The sequence below is a fragment of the Giraffa tippelskirchi genome, chromosome 4 (assembly GCF_054371585.1).
Source record: "Giraffa tippelskirchi isolate mGirTip1 chromosome 4, T2T-mGirTip1v1.2.pri, whole genome shotgun sequence".
Classification (NCBI taxonomy): domain Eukaryota; kingdom Metazoa; phylum Chordata; class Mammalia; order Artiodactyla; family Giraffidae; genus Giraffa; species Giraffa tippelskirchi.
Genome location: NC_137278.1, coordinates 71,586,670 through 71,602,571, shown reverse-complemented (window position 1 = coordinate 71,602,571; position 15,902 = coordinate 71,586,670). Strand labels below are relative to the sequence as shown.

The window sequence follows — 15,902 nt, the reverse complement described above, 5'->3', positions numbered from 1 at the left end:
TTAAGTCAGAGGGAAAATCTGAAAAAATTCCAGAGAATGGAAATAGTTTCCCCACAGTTTATATTTATGCTTTATACAATTTTGAGGAGCAGGTGCTTGGTGGGTATTACAAGGGGAGGAGGACTTTGGAAAGTAAGATATGACAGAGACCCAAACTTCACCTCTTAGGCCGTGTTAGACTTCCATTTCCAGCGTCTGATAGAGTGTTTAGGGTGAGATAGCCAGGCAGCCAGTAAGTGTCAAACTTCAGGAAATCTTAAGCTTGTAGAAACAAAAAAAAAATTGAAATACGTTTATAATTTTTTCTCAATATAATGGAAATACATGATCATTACAAAAAGAAATCAGAATAAATATTTCTGTACAAGAAGAAAATTATAGTCACATCAAATTTCACCACCCAAAGGTCGCTACTGTTAACTTTGTTAGAGTAAATCTCTAGCTGCCTAAAATTTTAAAGTATATACATGCATGCATGTGCACACACTATAAAGGCAGTATATCTGGATACATCCACTGTTTTAGAATTGTTTTTTTTCCTTTTAATGCATTGTGGATATCTTTATATATCAAAAAATACGTATCTATATTTATAAATTGCTATCATTTTAATTCATCTAGTATTTTATATATAGTATTTCACTCTATAAATGTGTAATAATTTAAATTAAACCATCATTGCTCATGGAGTTTTAGGTTGCTTCCTATTTTTCACTGTTATATGCAACACTAAATGGCATATTCTTGCACATGGAACTTTGTGTATTTGTTTTTACCTTTTTCTCATTTCTTTTTAACTTTTAGTTATACATAATGCATAAAATTACATGAGAACATTATAGGTAAATTCCTAATTCCAGTTCCTTTTCAGTGGTAGTTGTAGTTATCAGTTTGATGTGTAACTTTCCAGACTCTTTTGGAATATTTATACTCATCTGTATAAACTTTGAACTATGTATAATATAAAGACTTTTCTAAATTTGTTTTTTTAAAAAAACTTGTATGTGTGTTTAATTGTGTAGCTTTTTTTATTTAAAGTAAGTTTTAGAGATCTATATCAGTACATATGATGGCTACTATATTCATTTTAAATACAGCATATAATTCTATAATGTAAATGTTCCATGGTTCATTTAGATATTCTCCTTTTGGAGGGCATTTAGATTGATTCCAGTTTTTCACTGTTAGAATTATACTTCAGTGGATAACTTTGTAAATGCCTCCTTGGGCGTATGTGTGGAATACTGAGAGGTGGAACATTCTGGATGATGTGATTTGCCTATTTTAAATTTTAATGTTTACTGCCAGATTACACTTAAGGGTGGTTGTACACTTCTAGCAACATATAAGGTGGCCTAAATGTTTTAATTATTAATTCCTAAAGATGGAATTGCTTGTTCAGAGTGTGTAAATGTTTCACATTTTGATAACATTTTTTTCCTGACTACACTTCGAGACGGTTACCTGTTTATAATTTACCAGCAATAGAGGTATAAATCTAACCCGTTAATTTCATTTGTCAACCTTAGAGACAAGAGGTTTCTTGTTATTGTTTTAGTTTGCGTTTCTTTGCTTATTGAAATGGAACATCCTTTCATAAATTACTGTTTGTATTATTCTGTCAATTCCCTGTTTAAGTCGTTCACCTATTTTTAAATAAATGTTCCTAATTAGGTTTGAAAAGAGCTCTGTTTGTGTTAAGGATTCTAGTCCTTTGTTTATGTTGGAAATATTTTCCCCTCAGTTTGCTGCAGTAATTTTTCCAAGTTTAGAAGTTTCAATTTTTATATCATCAAGCTGTTCTTTATGGTGATGATTCTCAGGGGAATCTTGAAAAATCAGGGTACTTTTCAAGATTATAGCTGTGTTCACCTGTATTTTTTTTCTTTAATATTTAGAATTTTTATTTTATAATTACCAAAAGTTTTCTTTAGACATAAACATAAATTATATTAATCATTTTGATCACTCCTGAATATTTTATATGCATGTGTGTGTGTGCGCTCAGTTGCTCAGTCATGTCCAACTCTTTGTGACGCTGTGCCCTGTAGCCTGCCAGGCTCCTCTGCCCATGGAATTTTCCAGGCTAGAATATTGGAGTGGGTTGTCATTTCCTACTCCAGGGCACCTGTTTTTTCTTCCAGTATTTTTGTGGTCTAAACTTTTTAGATTGAAATCTTCAACCCATCTTGAATTTATTTATTTTGATATAAAGTATGAAATCAGGGTCTAAATTTTCTAAATTATTAGCTGGTTGTCCTTGCATGATTTATCCAGTTTATCTTTTCTCAATTGACATAAAAATGCAACATTTGTCACATAATACATTTTTGTATGTGCTTTTATCTGTTTCTAGATTTTCTGTGTCATTCTTTTATTTGTCTATTTTGGTGCAAGTCCTATGATTTTAGATAGTGTTGCTTATAACTGGTGTGACATGTTCCCCTTCTTTTTTTTTTTAAAAGTTCTTTTTCACATGTATTAAAGGAACCAGTCTGTATAGACACACACTTGAATTTTATTATTAAACTTCATTTAGCACTTTTATTTGTAAGATCAGGGAAATCATGAAGCTTTTTTCTTTAATTCTTATGATGCTTTCTCCATAGCCCCTCTTGGAATCTGTGCCTTATGAAGAAGCTCTGGCAAACCGCCGGGTCCTCCTCAGCTCTACTGAAAGTCGAGAAGGCCTTGCACAACAGGTATGGTGTTGGGAAAATCATGATGCTTGCTAAAGATCATGAATGTTAAATCCCCTATGGAAGATTTTTAACATATATCGAGTGATTTAAAAGGCTATGTAAAATAAACATCTAAAATTAACACATGTACCATAAGCATAATTCATTGAAAAACACTTGTTGATACTCTAAATAAGTCATCCTGATTCAGTTGGTGTTATAATTGCCAATAAAGCAATATCAGCACACTTTCGCCATGCTGATTAATTATTTAGGCTAGATTTAAATGTCTGAAATAATAAGGCAAAAAAGGGAGAAGGCTAGAGAGTCAGTGAGTTATTTTTATTTCTTAAAGGAGCAGAAATGAAAAATTTCCAGTACTCAACTGGTCAGTTGAATTTGTGGGTAGGTGGAGGTAGGCAGTACTGTTTTTTTCAGAAGTTGGTACAAACTGACCAACTTTAGCATTTGCCAGTAGTTTATTTACTTTAACACCTGGCTTGCTTTTAGTTTTGGAAATATTTCTTTTGAAGAGAGCACAGATTCATCTGAGACAGTGTTTTGCCTAAGCTGACCTTGTTTTCATTTTTGGATACGTATCACTTATCTTTTCAACATTAACCCGAGAAGATGTTGAAACTGAAAATTTAATCCACATAATAATTCCTAAAAAACAAAATTCCTGAGACAAGCAGTGAAATGTGGAGTATCTTAATTTATTTTGGATTTCTGTCTTATTTTATGTGAGTAAGGTTAAAGCTCAAAACAAGTTTTTATCCAAAGTATTAATAGCTAATAAGTGGCAGAATGGTCTGACATCAGAGCTATTGCTTTTCCCACTCTGGCACAGACCAGCTGCAGGCTAGTCTGATAAGCACTCCAGTCTCATACCTGCCTCTCTAAATTGAGGATAATATCTACCGTGCAGGGTCTCTTAAGGATTAATTGAGCCAGTAGGAGGCAGTGTAACATGGCGAAAAGAATCAGACTAATGAACCAGACACATGAGGTCCCCAATCCTGGCTCTGCCGTTAGCTTAGCAAGCGTTGCAGCTGCTGGAACTTCAGGTCTCCTCTTTGAGAAGTGAGAATTGTAGGACTATTAGGAGGCTTCAGTGGGATACTGGCAGGAAAATATATGAACAGTGTCTGGTATGTGGTAACTGCTCAATCATTTGGTAAAGCATTTGGAATTAACTCAAAGGTTGCTTTTATTTTTATTTAATTCTCAAGCTTTCATTTGCCTTGAGAATTGGCGTTTTAAAAACTCTTTATTAAGTACAACATAAAGAAAAGTATATAAATTATTAATATATTCCAATGAATTTTCACAAGTAAACATTTTAACCAGTAGCTAGGCCAAATTTTTGGAAAAGAACATTTCTTCATGTAAGAATACATGTATTTTAAAAAATATTTGCCAGGACCCCAGAAGCCTCCCTCATGCCCCTCTCCAGTTGCTGCTCTCCTCTTTCCCAAAGATAACCATAATCCTGTATTCTTTGTTTTGTTACATGATACTGAACTTTATATTAAATGAGAATTATGCTGCATCTCTTTCAGATCTGGCTTCTTTTGTTCAATATTATATATGTAATATTCCATCCATGTTATATATAGTTGTCTTTGGTCCATTTTCATTCCTGTTGAGTATTCTATTGTGTGAATTTCATAATTTATCCATTCTTACAGCTTATGGGAAAGATCAATTTTCATTCCAATCCCAAAGAAAGGCAATGCCAGAGAATGTTCAAACTACCGTACAATTGTACTCATTTCACACACTAGCAAAGTAATGCTCAAAATTCTCCAAGCGAGGCTTCAACAGTATGTGAACTGAGAACTTCCAGATGTCCAAGCTGGTTTTAGAAACGGCAGAGGAACCAGAGATCAAATTGCCAACATCTGTTAGGTCATAGAAAAAGCAAGAGAATTCCAGAAAAGCATCTCCTTCTGCTTCATTGACTACGCCAAAGCTTTTGACTGTGTGGATCACAACAAACTGTGGAAAATATTTAAAGAGATGGGAATATAAGGCTACCTTACCTGCCTCCTGAGAAACCTGTATGCAGGACAAGAAGCAGCAGTTAGAACATGGAACAATGGACTAGTACCAAATTGGGAAAGGAGTATGTCAAGATTGTATATTGTCGCCCTGCTTATTTAACTTATATGCAGAGTACATCATGAGAAATGCTGGGCTGGATGAAGCACAAGCTGAAATCAAGATTGCCGGGAGAAATATCAATAACCTCAGATATACAAATGACACCACCCTTATGGCAGAAAGCGAAGAAGAACTAAAGAGCCTCTTGATGAAAGTGAAAGAGGAGAGTGAAAAAGTTGGTTTAAAACTCATCATTCAGAAAACTAAGATCATGGCATCTGGTCCCATCACTTCATGGCGAATAGATGGGGAAACAGTGACAGGCTTTATTTTTTTGGACTCCAGAATCACTGCAGATGGTGACTGCAGCCATGAAATTAAAAGATGCTTGCTCCTTGAAACAAAAGCCATGACCAACCTAGACAGCATATTAAAAAGCAGAGACATTACTTTGTCAACAAAGGTCCACCTTGTCAAAGCTTTGGTTTTTTTCAGTAGTCATGTATGGATGTGAAAGTTGGACTATAAAGAAAGCTGAGTGCCGAAGAATTGATGCTTTTGAATTGTGGTGTTGGAGGAGACTCTAGAGAGTCCCTTGGACTGTAAGGAGATCCATCCAGTCCATCTAGAGAGTCCCTTGGACTGTAAGGAGATCCATACAGTCCATCCTAAAGGAAATCAGTTCTGAATATTCATTGGAGGGACTGATGTTGAAACTGAAGCTCCAATACTTTGGCCACCTGATGCAAAGAGCCGACTCATTAGAAAAGTCCCTAATGCTGGGAAAGATTGAAGGCAGGAGGAGAAGGGGACAACAGAGGATGAGATGGTTGGATGGCATCACCAACTCAATGGACATGAGTTTGAGCAAGCTCTGGGAGATGGTGATGGACAGGGAAGCCTGGCGTGCTGCAGTCCATGGAGTCGCAGCACGACTAAGTGACTGAACAACAATAGCTTATGAGTGTTTTCAAGTGTTTAAATATCATAGGACTGCTATGGGCGTCTTATACCTGTCTTTTCATAAACATGCATATTTTTCTGTTGGGCAAATATTTAGAAGTGGAATTGCTGAGTCCACGTGGTGCTACTGGTAAAGAACCCGCCTGCCAATGCAGGAGACAGAGGAGACTCAGGTTCAATCCCTGGGTCAGGAGAGTATGTCAACCCACTCCAGTATTCTTGCCTGGAGAATCCCATGGATGGAGGAGCCTGGTGGTCTACAGTCCATAGGGTTGCAAAGAGTCAGACACAGCTGAGGCAACTTAGCATGATGCACAGGATATAAGTTCAATTTTCAAAGATCCTGCCAAATTGTTTTCAAAGTGTTTGTCCCTAAGTCCACTCCTCCCAGCACTATGTGATAGTTCCAATTGCTCCATAAATATGTCCATCTTTGTATTTTCTGTCTTTCATTTTAGTCATTTGGGTGGTCTTAAATTGCTTTTCCTTGATAAATAGTGACATTGAATACCTTCTTTTTTATGTTTATAGTAATATTCAAGTGCCTGTTCAAGTCTTTTTTTCTCCTGTTTCTTTGTTGGGTTGTCTGTCTTTTTATCATTGATTTACAGAAGTTCTTTATATGTTCTGGATATTAGTCCTCTTTTGGATACATACTTCTTTTTACTCTTTATTTATACCTTGTGATGAATAGAGATTTAAAAAAATGTTATTCTTGTTGAATTTCTCAATTTATGCTTGTGCCTCTTGTATCTTGTTTAATAAAACTTTCCTTATTCCAGTATCAAGTGGTTTTGTTTTCACACCTGTGAAGTAGTTTTGGTTTGCATTCCATAAAATATTTTTTTGGCCACTAAGTTCTGTCCATATCATTCTCTAAGGTTCAGAATTCTCTGTTGCTTTCAAGGTTCAGCAGAGTTTGGAGAAGATTTCTAAACTGGAGCAGGAAAAAGAACATTGGATGTTGGAAGCACAGTTAGCTAAAATCAAGCTGGAGAAAGAAAACCAGCGAATTGCAGATAAACTGAAGAGTACAAGTAGTGGGCAGGTGTTAGGGGTGGCCCAGGAAAAGGCTGCTGTGGTGACTGCTGCAGGCCAGGAAGAAGCGTCTGCTAAGGCTGTGCCAGAACCCATTCACAGCACCAGTGAGGTAAGTGTCTTTTTTTTTTATAATGGTAACTAGTGGGGATCCACCTTAGTGTTCAGAGTTTACCATCTAAATTACAGAAATTTATAACAGTAATAATCCATGTGCTCTGGAAAACTCAGGTTGGTGAGCAGGATGCCCCCTTCAAAACACAACTTTATTCAATTCTCTTTGATTTTACCTGCAAGAGTTCCCCATGGTAAGGAGCTGTGTTTCTGGTGAAGATACACTAAGTCAAATTATGATGATTCTGTTTTTCCATTGAAACATTTGTGATATGGGGCTTATGTTTCTGACAAAGGACTAAATGCCTAACTTTTTACAGAAATGACCATAAATACGTTTTAAAACCAATTATATGGTATATTCCTAGGTAATATAAAGCTTTGTGATTTACATATAATACAGTTAGACTTCCTAAGGCAATATAGTGCCAAGTTATTTCGCAGCTTTGTATTTCTTGCCTTATATTTAATTGCAGTGGCTTAGAAGGTAAGGAAACATCTTTCTTGAAATTACAGAATTCAGAGTTACACGGAGAAAAATTTTCTGATTATAGTATTCTGCCCACTGTAAAAAAATAACTAAAAATCTAGAAAAATGAGAAATCAGGAAAGGAAGGGAAATAAGATCCTCAAAATTAGAAGGATCTCATTAAATGTATTTTTGTTAGCATTTTTTTTGAGAAACTTGAGGGGAGTCGTGGTACTTGCTGATGGCCCTGTCCTAAGGCATGTGATTCCCCTTATATCTTGCTGATGCTATTGAAGAGCAAGTCATGGTCCCTTTCACGTCTACCTTGTGTCTGATTCAGAGCATACTTAATAGTAATACATACAAATTAACTTTTATTTTCAAGATGCATACAGACCTCACTGCATCTTAACAGTGTCAGAAACCTGGAATTATTGTTAGTTTTCTCAGATGTGATAATGATATTTTGATTATTTAGGAGAATATCTTTATTTTTTGGAGGTAAATGCCAAAGTACTTAGAGTATATCATCATATTTGCAGCTTACTTTCAGATACTTCAGGAAATGTACACACACAGATAAAGTAAATGTAACAAATTGTTCATTATCAAATGTATTAATGTATTGATAATTGTATTGATAGTACATTGATAAATGTATAAATGTATTAATAGATTGTGGGTGCACAGGTTTTTATTATCCTTTTTCCCCCAAATTTACTATGTGTTTGCATATTTTCATAATAAAATATAGGAGAGGAAAAAAGAATTAAAATTCTTAGAAAAGTGAAAAACATAAACCAAACTTCCCAGAGCAGTGACCTGAATGGCCAGTATGCTCACCGGAGGATCCTATGTAAGCCCCGATGGTGAGGTTGAGTCCTAGCTGCAGGCGTCACTCTCTCTCTCTAACAAGGGAAGATGACTGCCTTGAAGGACATTTAACCAACAGAACAGAATTCTGACATCAGTTTAGGTACCATTTGGGGAAGTGCAACACTGCCAGCACTCATCTGTGGACTTCCCTTCAGAGTCTGTCTCATTGATCAGGTCAGACTGAATGTTTTCATGATCTTTATTGCTAAATTATTTTCTAAAGGACTGTATTAGTTTATGCTCTTTATCAGCAGCATATGAGAAAATGCCCACAGCAGTGAGAAAATGTTTAGTTATTAGGGTCACCATGAAACTATCTTTAGGTCTTCTTGCCTGCTTTGGAAATAAATGTAGAAATGACTCAAAGAGTTAAAAACTGTTCTTCCTCTATTTCTTCTCAGACCATTTATTGGGTTTCAGTAAAAATGGCTAACAGCATTTGAATAGAGGAAGTAGTGATGGTCATTATCCATTACTGCCATATGACAGAGATCATGAATATGGTCATATATCTGAAGGGCCAGCTTGTGTCAAAAGATGGTTTGTATCAAAAGATGATTGATTTGAGGGTGATGTTCCAGAACTCCACTGCTAGTGTGCTTTTGTTTTATTTATTTTTTTCAGTGTTGCTTGTTTTATTTTTTGGCAACACCACTCGGGTTATGAGATGTTAGTTCCCCAACCAGGGATTGAAACCGGGCCCACAGCAGTGAAAACACCAAGTCCTAACCACTGGCCCACCAAGGAATTCTCGTTAGTGTGCTTTGTGACTCGAGAAGAGAAAAAATATTACAAGGGTTTAAGCTATTGTGTTTTAAGTATAAACAGTCTGTTCTAAAGCTTTTTCTCCCTTGTGTTCTAGATTGGAATTTTAACCAGGACATCTGACAGTGAGGTAATGTGTGCTTAACATCATGTTGTTTGTTAGTAAATATCTGGGCACATGTTTGTTGACAAAGTCCAGCAAAAGTCAGCTTCATCTAACTACATTTCTGACAATTCTAGTCAATGTGGATCCATGTTGCTTTTCTCTTGGGTCAGTGTTAACTGTCACCAACAAATCACAGCCTGTTTCTGTAACTGTCTTCTTGAATGACCTGACTTGGCAGTTTGACAGGGTATGGCATGAGCTCGGCCATCATCTTGCTGGTATGTGGCGGGAGGCTGCGAGCCGTTACTTCCCAGTGGGCCGGCCGGCAGAGCAGGGCTTTTCAGGGGCTTGACCATCAATGGGCTTGTAGTTCTTTCGAGCCCTCAAGTGACTGAATCCAGGTCAGATTTGGCCTGTCAAATAAGTTTGCACCTTTTAGTTTTGAAATATTGCAAGATGTAAACTTACAAATAATCATTAAAAGAACACTGAAGTCATTCAGCTTAACGGTCAGTATGGTGAACTGGCAAACGTAGTTCAAGTAGGTTGGTGAGTTCTTTGGTTTCCTTACTGGCCTTATACTTTAGGTAATCTTGAACTTCTGCATATACTTTTAAACTCAACTGACTAGGTGCCATTGGTAGAGTAATTAGTAGAAAACTAGTCTGGAACAAGGACCATAAATTGTTCATTATAGAAATAGTTTAATTTGTTAGTATGTTTAAAAGCATTAGAACTATCTTAAGATAATTTGGGGGAAAAGAATGTTCCTATTTTTAGGAATGCCAATATATGCTCCCCTTCTCCCTGTTCTCTAGTTAGTGGAAGACATAGGAGGCAGGCAGATAGAGATTTTGAAAGTTAGGTGTGTGGCACCTAACTGAGAGACATGGCCTCATGGCTGGGGGGCCTCCCAAGATTTCACTTCTGCTTTCTTCTCTTGAATCCACACCTTCACTGTGAGACAGGCAGGGAGCTGAATAAAAGCATCTGTTCTGTTTAAAGTTTTTCCAAAATGTGGGAAAACTATGATTTCCCATCATATTTCAAATGAAAATGTGTGAAATGTCTTCTTTTTATTTGGCTAAAGTGATAGTAATCTTTTTTTTTTTTTCTTTTTTTTCCTCTTAGAACTGCTTCATCCCACTGGCATTTATTTACTGAGTTATATGTGCTCTCTTTAGGCTCCAGATGTGGAATCTCGGGAAGACTTAATCAGAAATCACTACATGGCAAGGATAGTGGAACTGACGTCTCAGCTGCAGCTAGCTGACAGCAAGTCAGTGCACTTCTATGCTGAGGTGAGTGGAGAGTCAATCGAATCAGGTGGATTTTCCTAACCCCTTCAGCAATTAAGTCACTGTTTTGGCCTCCTGCTGTTCACCACAAAAGAGAGATCAGAGTCAGTGTGTCTGTAATGTGGATTTGGTTAGAGTTCATGTAGATTGATCCACATACCAACCAAAAATATTTATCTGATAGACTTTCTTAGGGTTATATAACATGTTTTGGAACATTATTATTATAGATTCCTTGTTTTAGAGTTATAAGCTTAACATTCATGCTGCTTCTGCTGCTGCTTAGTTGCTTCAGTCGTGTCTGACTCTGTGCAACCCCATAGACGGCAGCCCACCAGGCTCCTCTGTCCCTGGGATTCTCCAGGCAAGAGTACTGGAGTGGGTTGCCATTGCTTTCTCCTAACATGCATAGGTGAAGGAATTTTCGTTTAGGGAAATTCAAAGCAAAGTATGCCTTTGTTTCTCTTTAGTATACTCTTTAGTTTCTAAATGACAACTTGTGGTAATGAGTTTTTATAAATGATAAAATGCAAAATGTAACTTCTTTCAACCTTTAAAAAATACAAAATGTTGCTTTTTGTTACATTTTCTTCTTCCATCACTATATGATTCATTTCCTTAAGAGGACTGGATAAACGCTATGCAAGATAATAAAATTATACAGATTCCTTGATGAAGAGGAGAAAATGAAAGAAGAAATTACAGATATCAAGAAGTGAGAAACAAATTATAAAATAGAATGGATATCGCTCAACATATAAGGATACTTGTAAGGTCTCTGATTAGAAACTTTTTCTTAAAAGGTTAGTTGTAGATGTCAGACAGAGATGTATAATCCTTTAAACTGTTAAGGAATTTGACAAAGGAAAGATTGCACCGTTTACTAGAATGTGACTTTGTGATTTTCTCCTGTTCTGCAGAGACAGGGAGGTTGATAGGAAGCCAGGTGCTAGAAGTGAAGAGAGGCTTTGCTTCTCTCTTCTTGCTGAAATAAATGATACGCATAGCTTAGTGTTGCATACCTGTTTGAGAAGATCATCAGTAGTGATAGCTGTTGGATTGTAGAAAAATGAGGACAGCGAGTTGGATGCTGCAGTGCCTTACTGTTTGAACCATGTGGCACAGCACATCCTCTTGCCTTGGTTTGGATCCCTAACTACCTTCTGAGTTCCTCTCCCAGTCTTGATTGTCATCCTCACAAAGACCTGTGTTTTGCAGAGCTCTCTCCTTCTTTCTCTGGTTCAATGCTGAGCACACAGATGTGTGATTAATAGAGAGTGGTTGATTTGGTTGGCTGAACTTGCCTGAAGTTCTCTTATGAGGAATGAAATGAGTAACTGGGGAATTTCTGAGGCTGTTTTATTTCCAGGAGATTTGCTTATCTTAGTAAATTCTTTTAGCACAATTGTGATACAGGAATTTTAAAATTGTTCTAGTTTTTCCTTGTCTGTAAACAGGAAGTGGTGACCCTCAGTATGACTTTACTGGTATGGTCAGTCTGAGCATCTGATGTTGACACAGCATTCAAATGTGTCTCAACAGATTCTCCGTGTCAACTTCATGGTTTATCAGAAAATTTAGTGATCCTTTTAATGGCACACCTTCTTTGAACAATAGTATGAAATAGAATTTTTCTTTTTTCTTCTTCATGTACTGTCTCCAGATAGCCTCGGTTTAGTAGACCCCCCCCAAAAAAAAGCCAACTGAGGTCTTTAAACTGCTCTCACTTTTTTTTCCCCCATTGATAGAGTGAGGCTGTAAAGATTTTATTGTTCCTGTGATATGGTCTCCAATAAAGAACTTAAAACACAAGAAGAAAAGTGTCTTAGAATTCATACTGTTTGATGCCATTGATCACTTTTGAAATAACCACTTCCTTTCTCATCCAGTGTACATGAATCTTGGGTAAATGTAGAAAAGAGACTTCTCATGCTTTTTGTAACCTGTGGTCATCAGGCTAGAGCTTAGAAAGAAATACCAATGAACTTGGGTTAGTAGATGTTTTTTTCCTCTTTAAACTGATGTGAGTGAGGACCACTCACATTTCTTATGTGTGCTCCAGGGTATGGTACAGGGCCTATGGATATTCAGCAGATGTTTGTGGAATGAAGGGAGGAAGTGTGGTCTTAGGGATAGTTTTCTAGTAACCTTCCCTGAAGTAAATTCAGTGTGGGGAGATGCTTCCTGAGATAATGGAATGTTTTCTGGTTTCACAGTGCCGAGCACTCTCTAAAAGACTGGCCTTGGCTGAAAAGTCTAAAGAGGCACTGACAGAAGAGATGAAAGTAGCCAGTCAGAACATTAGCCGACTTCAGGTGAGTTTCCTGTTACCTATGCAGTATTAGTATGTTTTTTCATTGAACGTTCTTAGGCTGAAAAATCAGCATTTCCTTTCTAAAATGGTGACATTTGACCTCTAGATATAATACTTTTCTTACCATTTTGTTGCTAGCTCATTTTCAAGTTACAGCTCATTTATGGCAGGCAAGAAGTGGTTATATTATTTGTTTCTCTACTTTGATTTTAATTATAGTTTTGTAGTCAGCATTTCTTTAAATAATACTTATTTATCCACAGTCCTTCCTTTTTCTTTCTCCCAGTTGATAATCCCTGTCATGGCTGGCCAGAGGTTTATTCTGTTCATATGACTCAATTCCTTCTCTTTACTGATTCATAAAACTGACATAAACTGAAAGATAGGGCTGCAAAATATCCCTTCTTACTCACTGCTTTGTTTTAAAGCCTTGTTTACAGAAGCCTTTATTAAATATAAACACACTACAGGCAAAAAAATAACTCATTAACAGCAATACACACTTCCTTCTGGTTTCAGATTCATTTATCAGATTTTCTAGAATCATAAGATTAGATGTTAAAAGGCTGAAGAGAGCCTGAAAGATGAGAGGAGAGAAGAAGGTGCTTTTTCCAGGGAGAGTCCTGCCCAGAGGGCTGTGGGATCCCCATCGAGTGTGGGGTGGTGGGAATGTGCCAGAGACCACCTTCCCCGCCTCACCACAGGCTCAGGAAAACCTGAGGGAAAGAGCATGAAGCCCTCTTTTTGTGTGTGTGTGTGTGTGTGACACTTTTATGCCTGGCATAGAAGGAAACTCAGTTTTGCAAAGAAATTCAGAACCCATTTAGAAGGTTGAGAAAAACTTCTTCCCCGTTTTTACTTGTTCTCTTGTTAGACCTGTGGCTTAACCTGCTTCTTAATTGATCAGATAGGTCATCTTGATAGGTTGCTTTTCCAACATTTTTTTTTTCTTAAATTGAAAAAATTTTCGAGTGGTATAACTGGTGGAGTTTTGCTTTCTCTTTTCTTTTTTCCCTGGCCATTCAGGATGAGCTGACAACTACCAAGAGGAGTTATGAGGATCAGTTAAGTATGATGAGTGACCACCTGTGCAGCATGAACGAGACATTATCTAAACAGAGAGAAGAGATTGACACACTAAAGATGTCCAGTAAGGTAGGGGAGGGAAGGGTCTCTCTGCAGAGTAATAGTTAATATTTAATGTATTTCATATGAGGTACTTCATTGCTGTGTGTTTCAGGAGCAAAGGATTAAGAAATTTGAAGTGTTTATAAATCATTTCACTTGTCCTCTTATTTGAAAGTAAGATGAAGATTGTTTGAGTTACAAGTTGAGAGAAGTTCTGACCTCCAGGCCCTGACTCTGTGTTGCTTGCTTTTTGGTATTTGGGGCATTTTTGCTACTGTTCTGTTAGTTAGGAACACTCTTAAGAGGGTTTATGATGGGGATTACTCTTTATTTATATGAATCTAAAATGGTCTCATTGAAATTAGCAAATTTATTCTCATAACATATCCATATAACCTAGGACTGTTTTGTCCTTTTAATTCCAAAAGCTTCTTAAATTTCATTTCCCATAAAGCCTCTGCTTGTCTGGGCTGGGGTCAGTAGATATGGGTAGTGTTTTTGTGTTGAAAGGCATATCCATGTATCATGTCTCTTTGTTGTATCATAATATATATATACTCTTACCATGAAAGGTAGACTTCAAGAGGCCAGAGAGCTGGTTTCATGCATGATCTCAGATGCTTGGCATATTTTGGTAACTCAGACAACACCCTGCCAGCAGCAACTTGGATCTGCTATCTCCAGCCTGTGCTCTTTGCAGTCCATGCTGCCCCTCACTGAGCTTGCAGGCATGTACTGAGTTCCAGTTGCGTGCTGGCCCTGGGAAGGACATAGAGATGAACAGACATAGCTTCATTTTCGTATCTGCCAGAGGTGGTGCAGAGCTGCATCCCGCTCAGTTGGTGTCTCCTTGGAAGTGTATCATGTTAATGCACTAGAATCTGCCTTACAGAATTTTGTTTCTCAGTGTAGTTTGGTGATATTGATTGGCCTCTGGCTGCTTCAGAGAATGTCTGTGATGCTTTTCTGGGACATCTTGTGATGGTTGTGACCAGCCTTTGTGGTTCTGATTAGGGTTCTCCGGTTACTGGTGCTTGGGGAAACTTGAGCTTGTAGGTAGGGGTTAGGGTATTGGTCCTTTTGAAGAATGCCTCCTTAGCCCTTTTGGCCTCTTGGTATCCAGCAGGGCAATAGCTGACTCATGTAGAAAGCACATGTGTTAGTGGGAGTAGCAGGAGAGAGCCTGCTTTTAGCACCTAACATTTGAAGAAAAGTAGCAGTCATCATAGGGAAAGTTTTCAGACTGGAGAGCTGCAGAGGGCATTTGGTTCTGAATTGAGGAGGGTTAGTGTTGAGTATAGGGGCCTCCCTGGTGGCAGTCGGGAGACCTGGGTTCGATCCCTGGGTCAGGAAGATCCCCTGGAGAAGGGAATGGCAACCCCCTCCAGTATTCTTGCCTGGAGAATTCCAGTGACAGAGGAGCCTGGTGAGCTATAACAAAGCTCATTGTCCCAAAGGTAATTAATTGTATTGTAGTCACTTTGGAAGTGAGGAAATTTTTCAGCCCTCTTGGAATTTTTTAATCTAGTCCTTAGATTATCTGTTATTAATAAAGCATAGAGTTAGCGACCCTTCTTTACTTTATAGTTTCTGTTGTTAACCTTTCTTTGATCTTTCTGTGGTCCCTATATTTTGTCCCTCCCACCCCCCATTTATTAGTCATTTAAATTGCTATAGCATCAGATAGCTGAGTTGACATGGTCTCCATTGGATACCAAGTAAACATCCTGAAGCCATTTGTTTGCTGTTATCTTGCTCTGAATGTCTGTGTTCTGCAACCATTCCCTCATGTGTGAAACTGAGTATTTATATGTAATAGTTAAATGTAGGAATTAAATTAGAATGCTTTCCTAAAAAGTGAACTTCTCCAGAAAAAAGAAAAGTTACATAAAACTAGAAAGTCCAAATCTCTGTATATGAGGGAATTGGGAATTAAGTTAAGACATCTTCCAAGTTGCTCTCTCAGCTGGTATCTGAGCTTCCTTTTATCCTGAGATTATTATTGCCGCTGGGATGTTAGTTGGCACATATTAAAAATAAGTTC

General features: G+C 37.4%; 1 protein-coding gene across 8 annotated transcripts in view; it reads left to right on the top strand.

The window, feature by feature from the left end:
- Positions 1 to 15,902, top strand: part of PPP1R21 (protein phosphatase 1 regulatory subunit 21) — a 71,694-nt gene that overhangs the window by 54,737 nt on the left and 1,055 nt on the right. For 5 of the 8 annotated variants that reach the window (XM_081593744.1, XM_081593746.1, XM_081593745.1 and 2 more), the window contains exons 16-21: positions 2,610 to 2,702; positions 6,658 to 6,900; positions 9,110 to 9,142; positions 10,303 to 10,419; positions 12,633 to 12,731; positions 13,757 to 13,885. In XM_081593744.1, the coding sequence (XP_081449870.1) occupies positions 2,610 to 2,702; positions 6,658 to 6,900; positions 9,110 to 9,142; positions 10,303 to 10,419; positions 12,633 to 12,731; positions 13,757 to 13,885 (714 nt within the window). Of the gene's footprint in view, positions 1 to 2,609; positions 2,703 to 6,657; positions 6,901 to 9,109; positions 9,143 to 10,302; positions 10,420 to 11,039; positions 11,132 to 12,632; positions 12,732 to 13,756; positions 13,886 to 15,902 lie in introns of all 8 variants that reach the window. The other 3 variants (XR_014083050.1, XR_014083051.1, XM_081593749.1) reach the window with 2 other exon arrangements.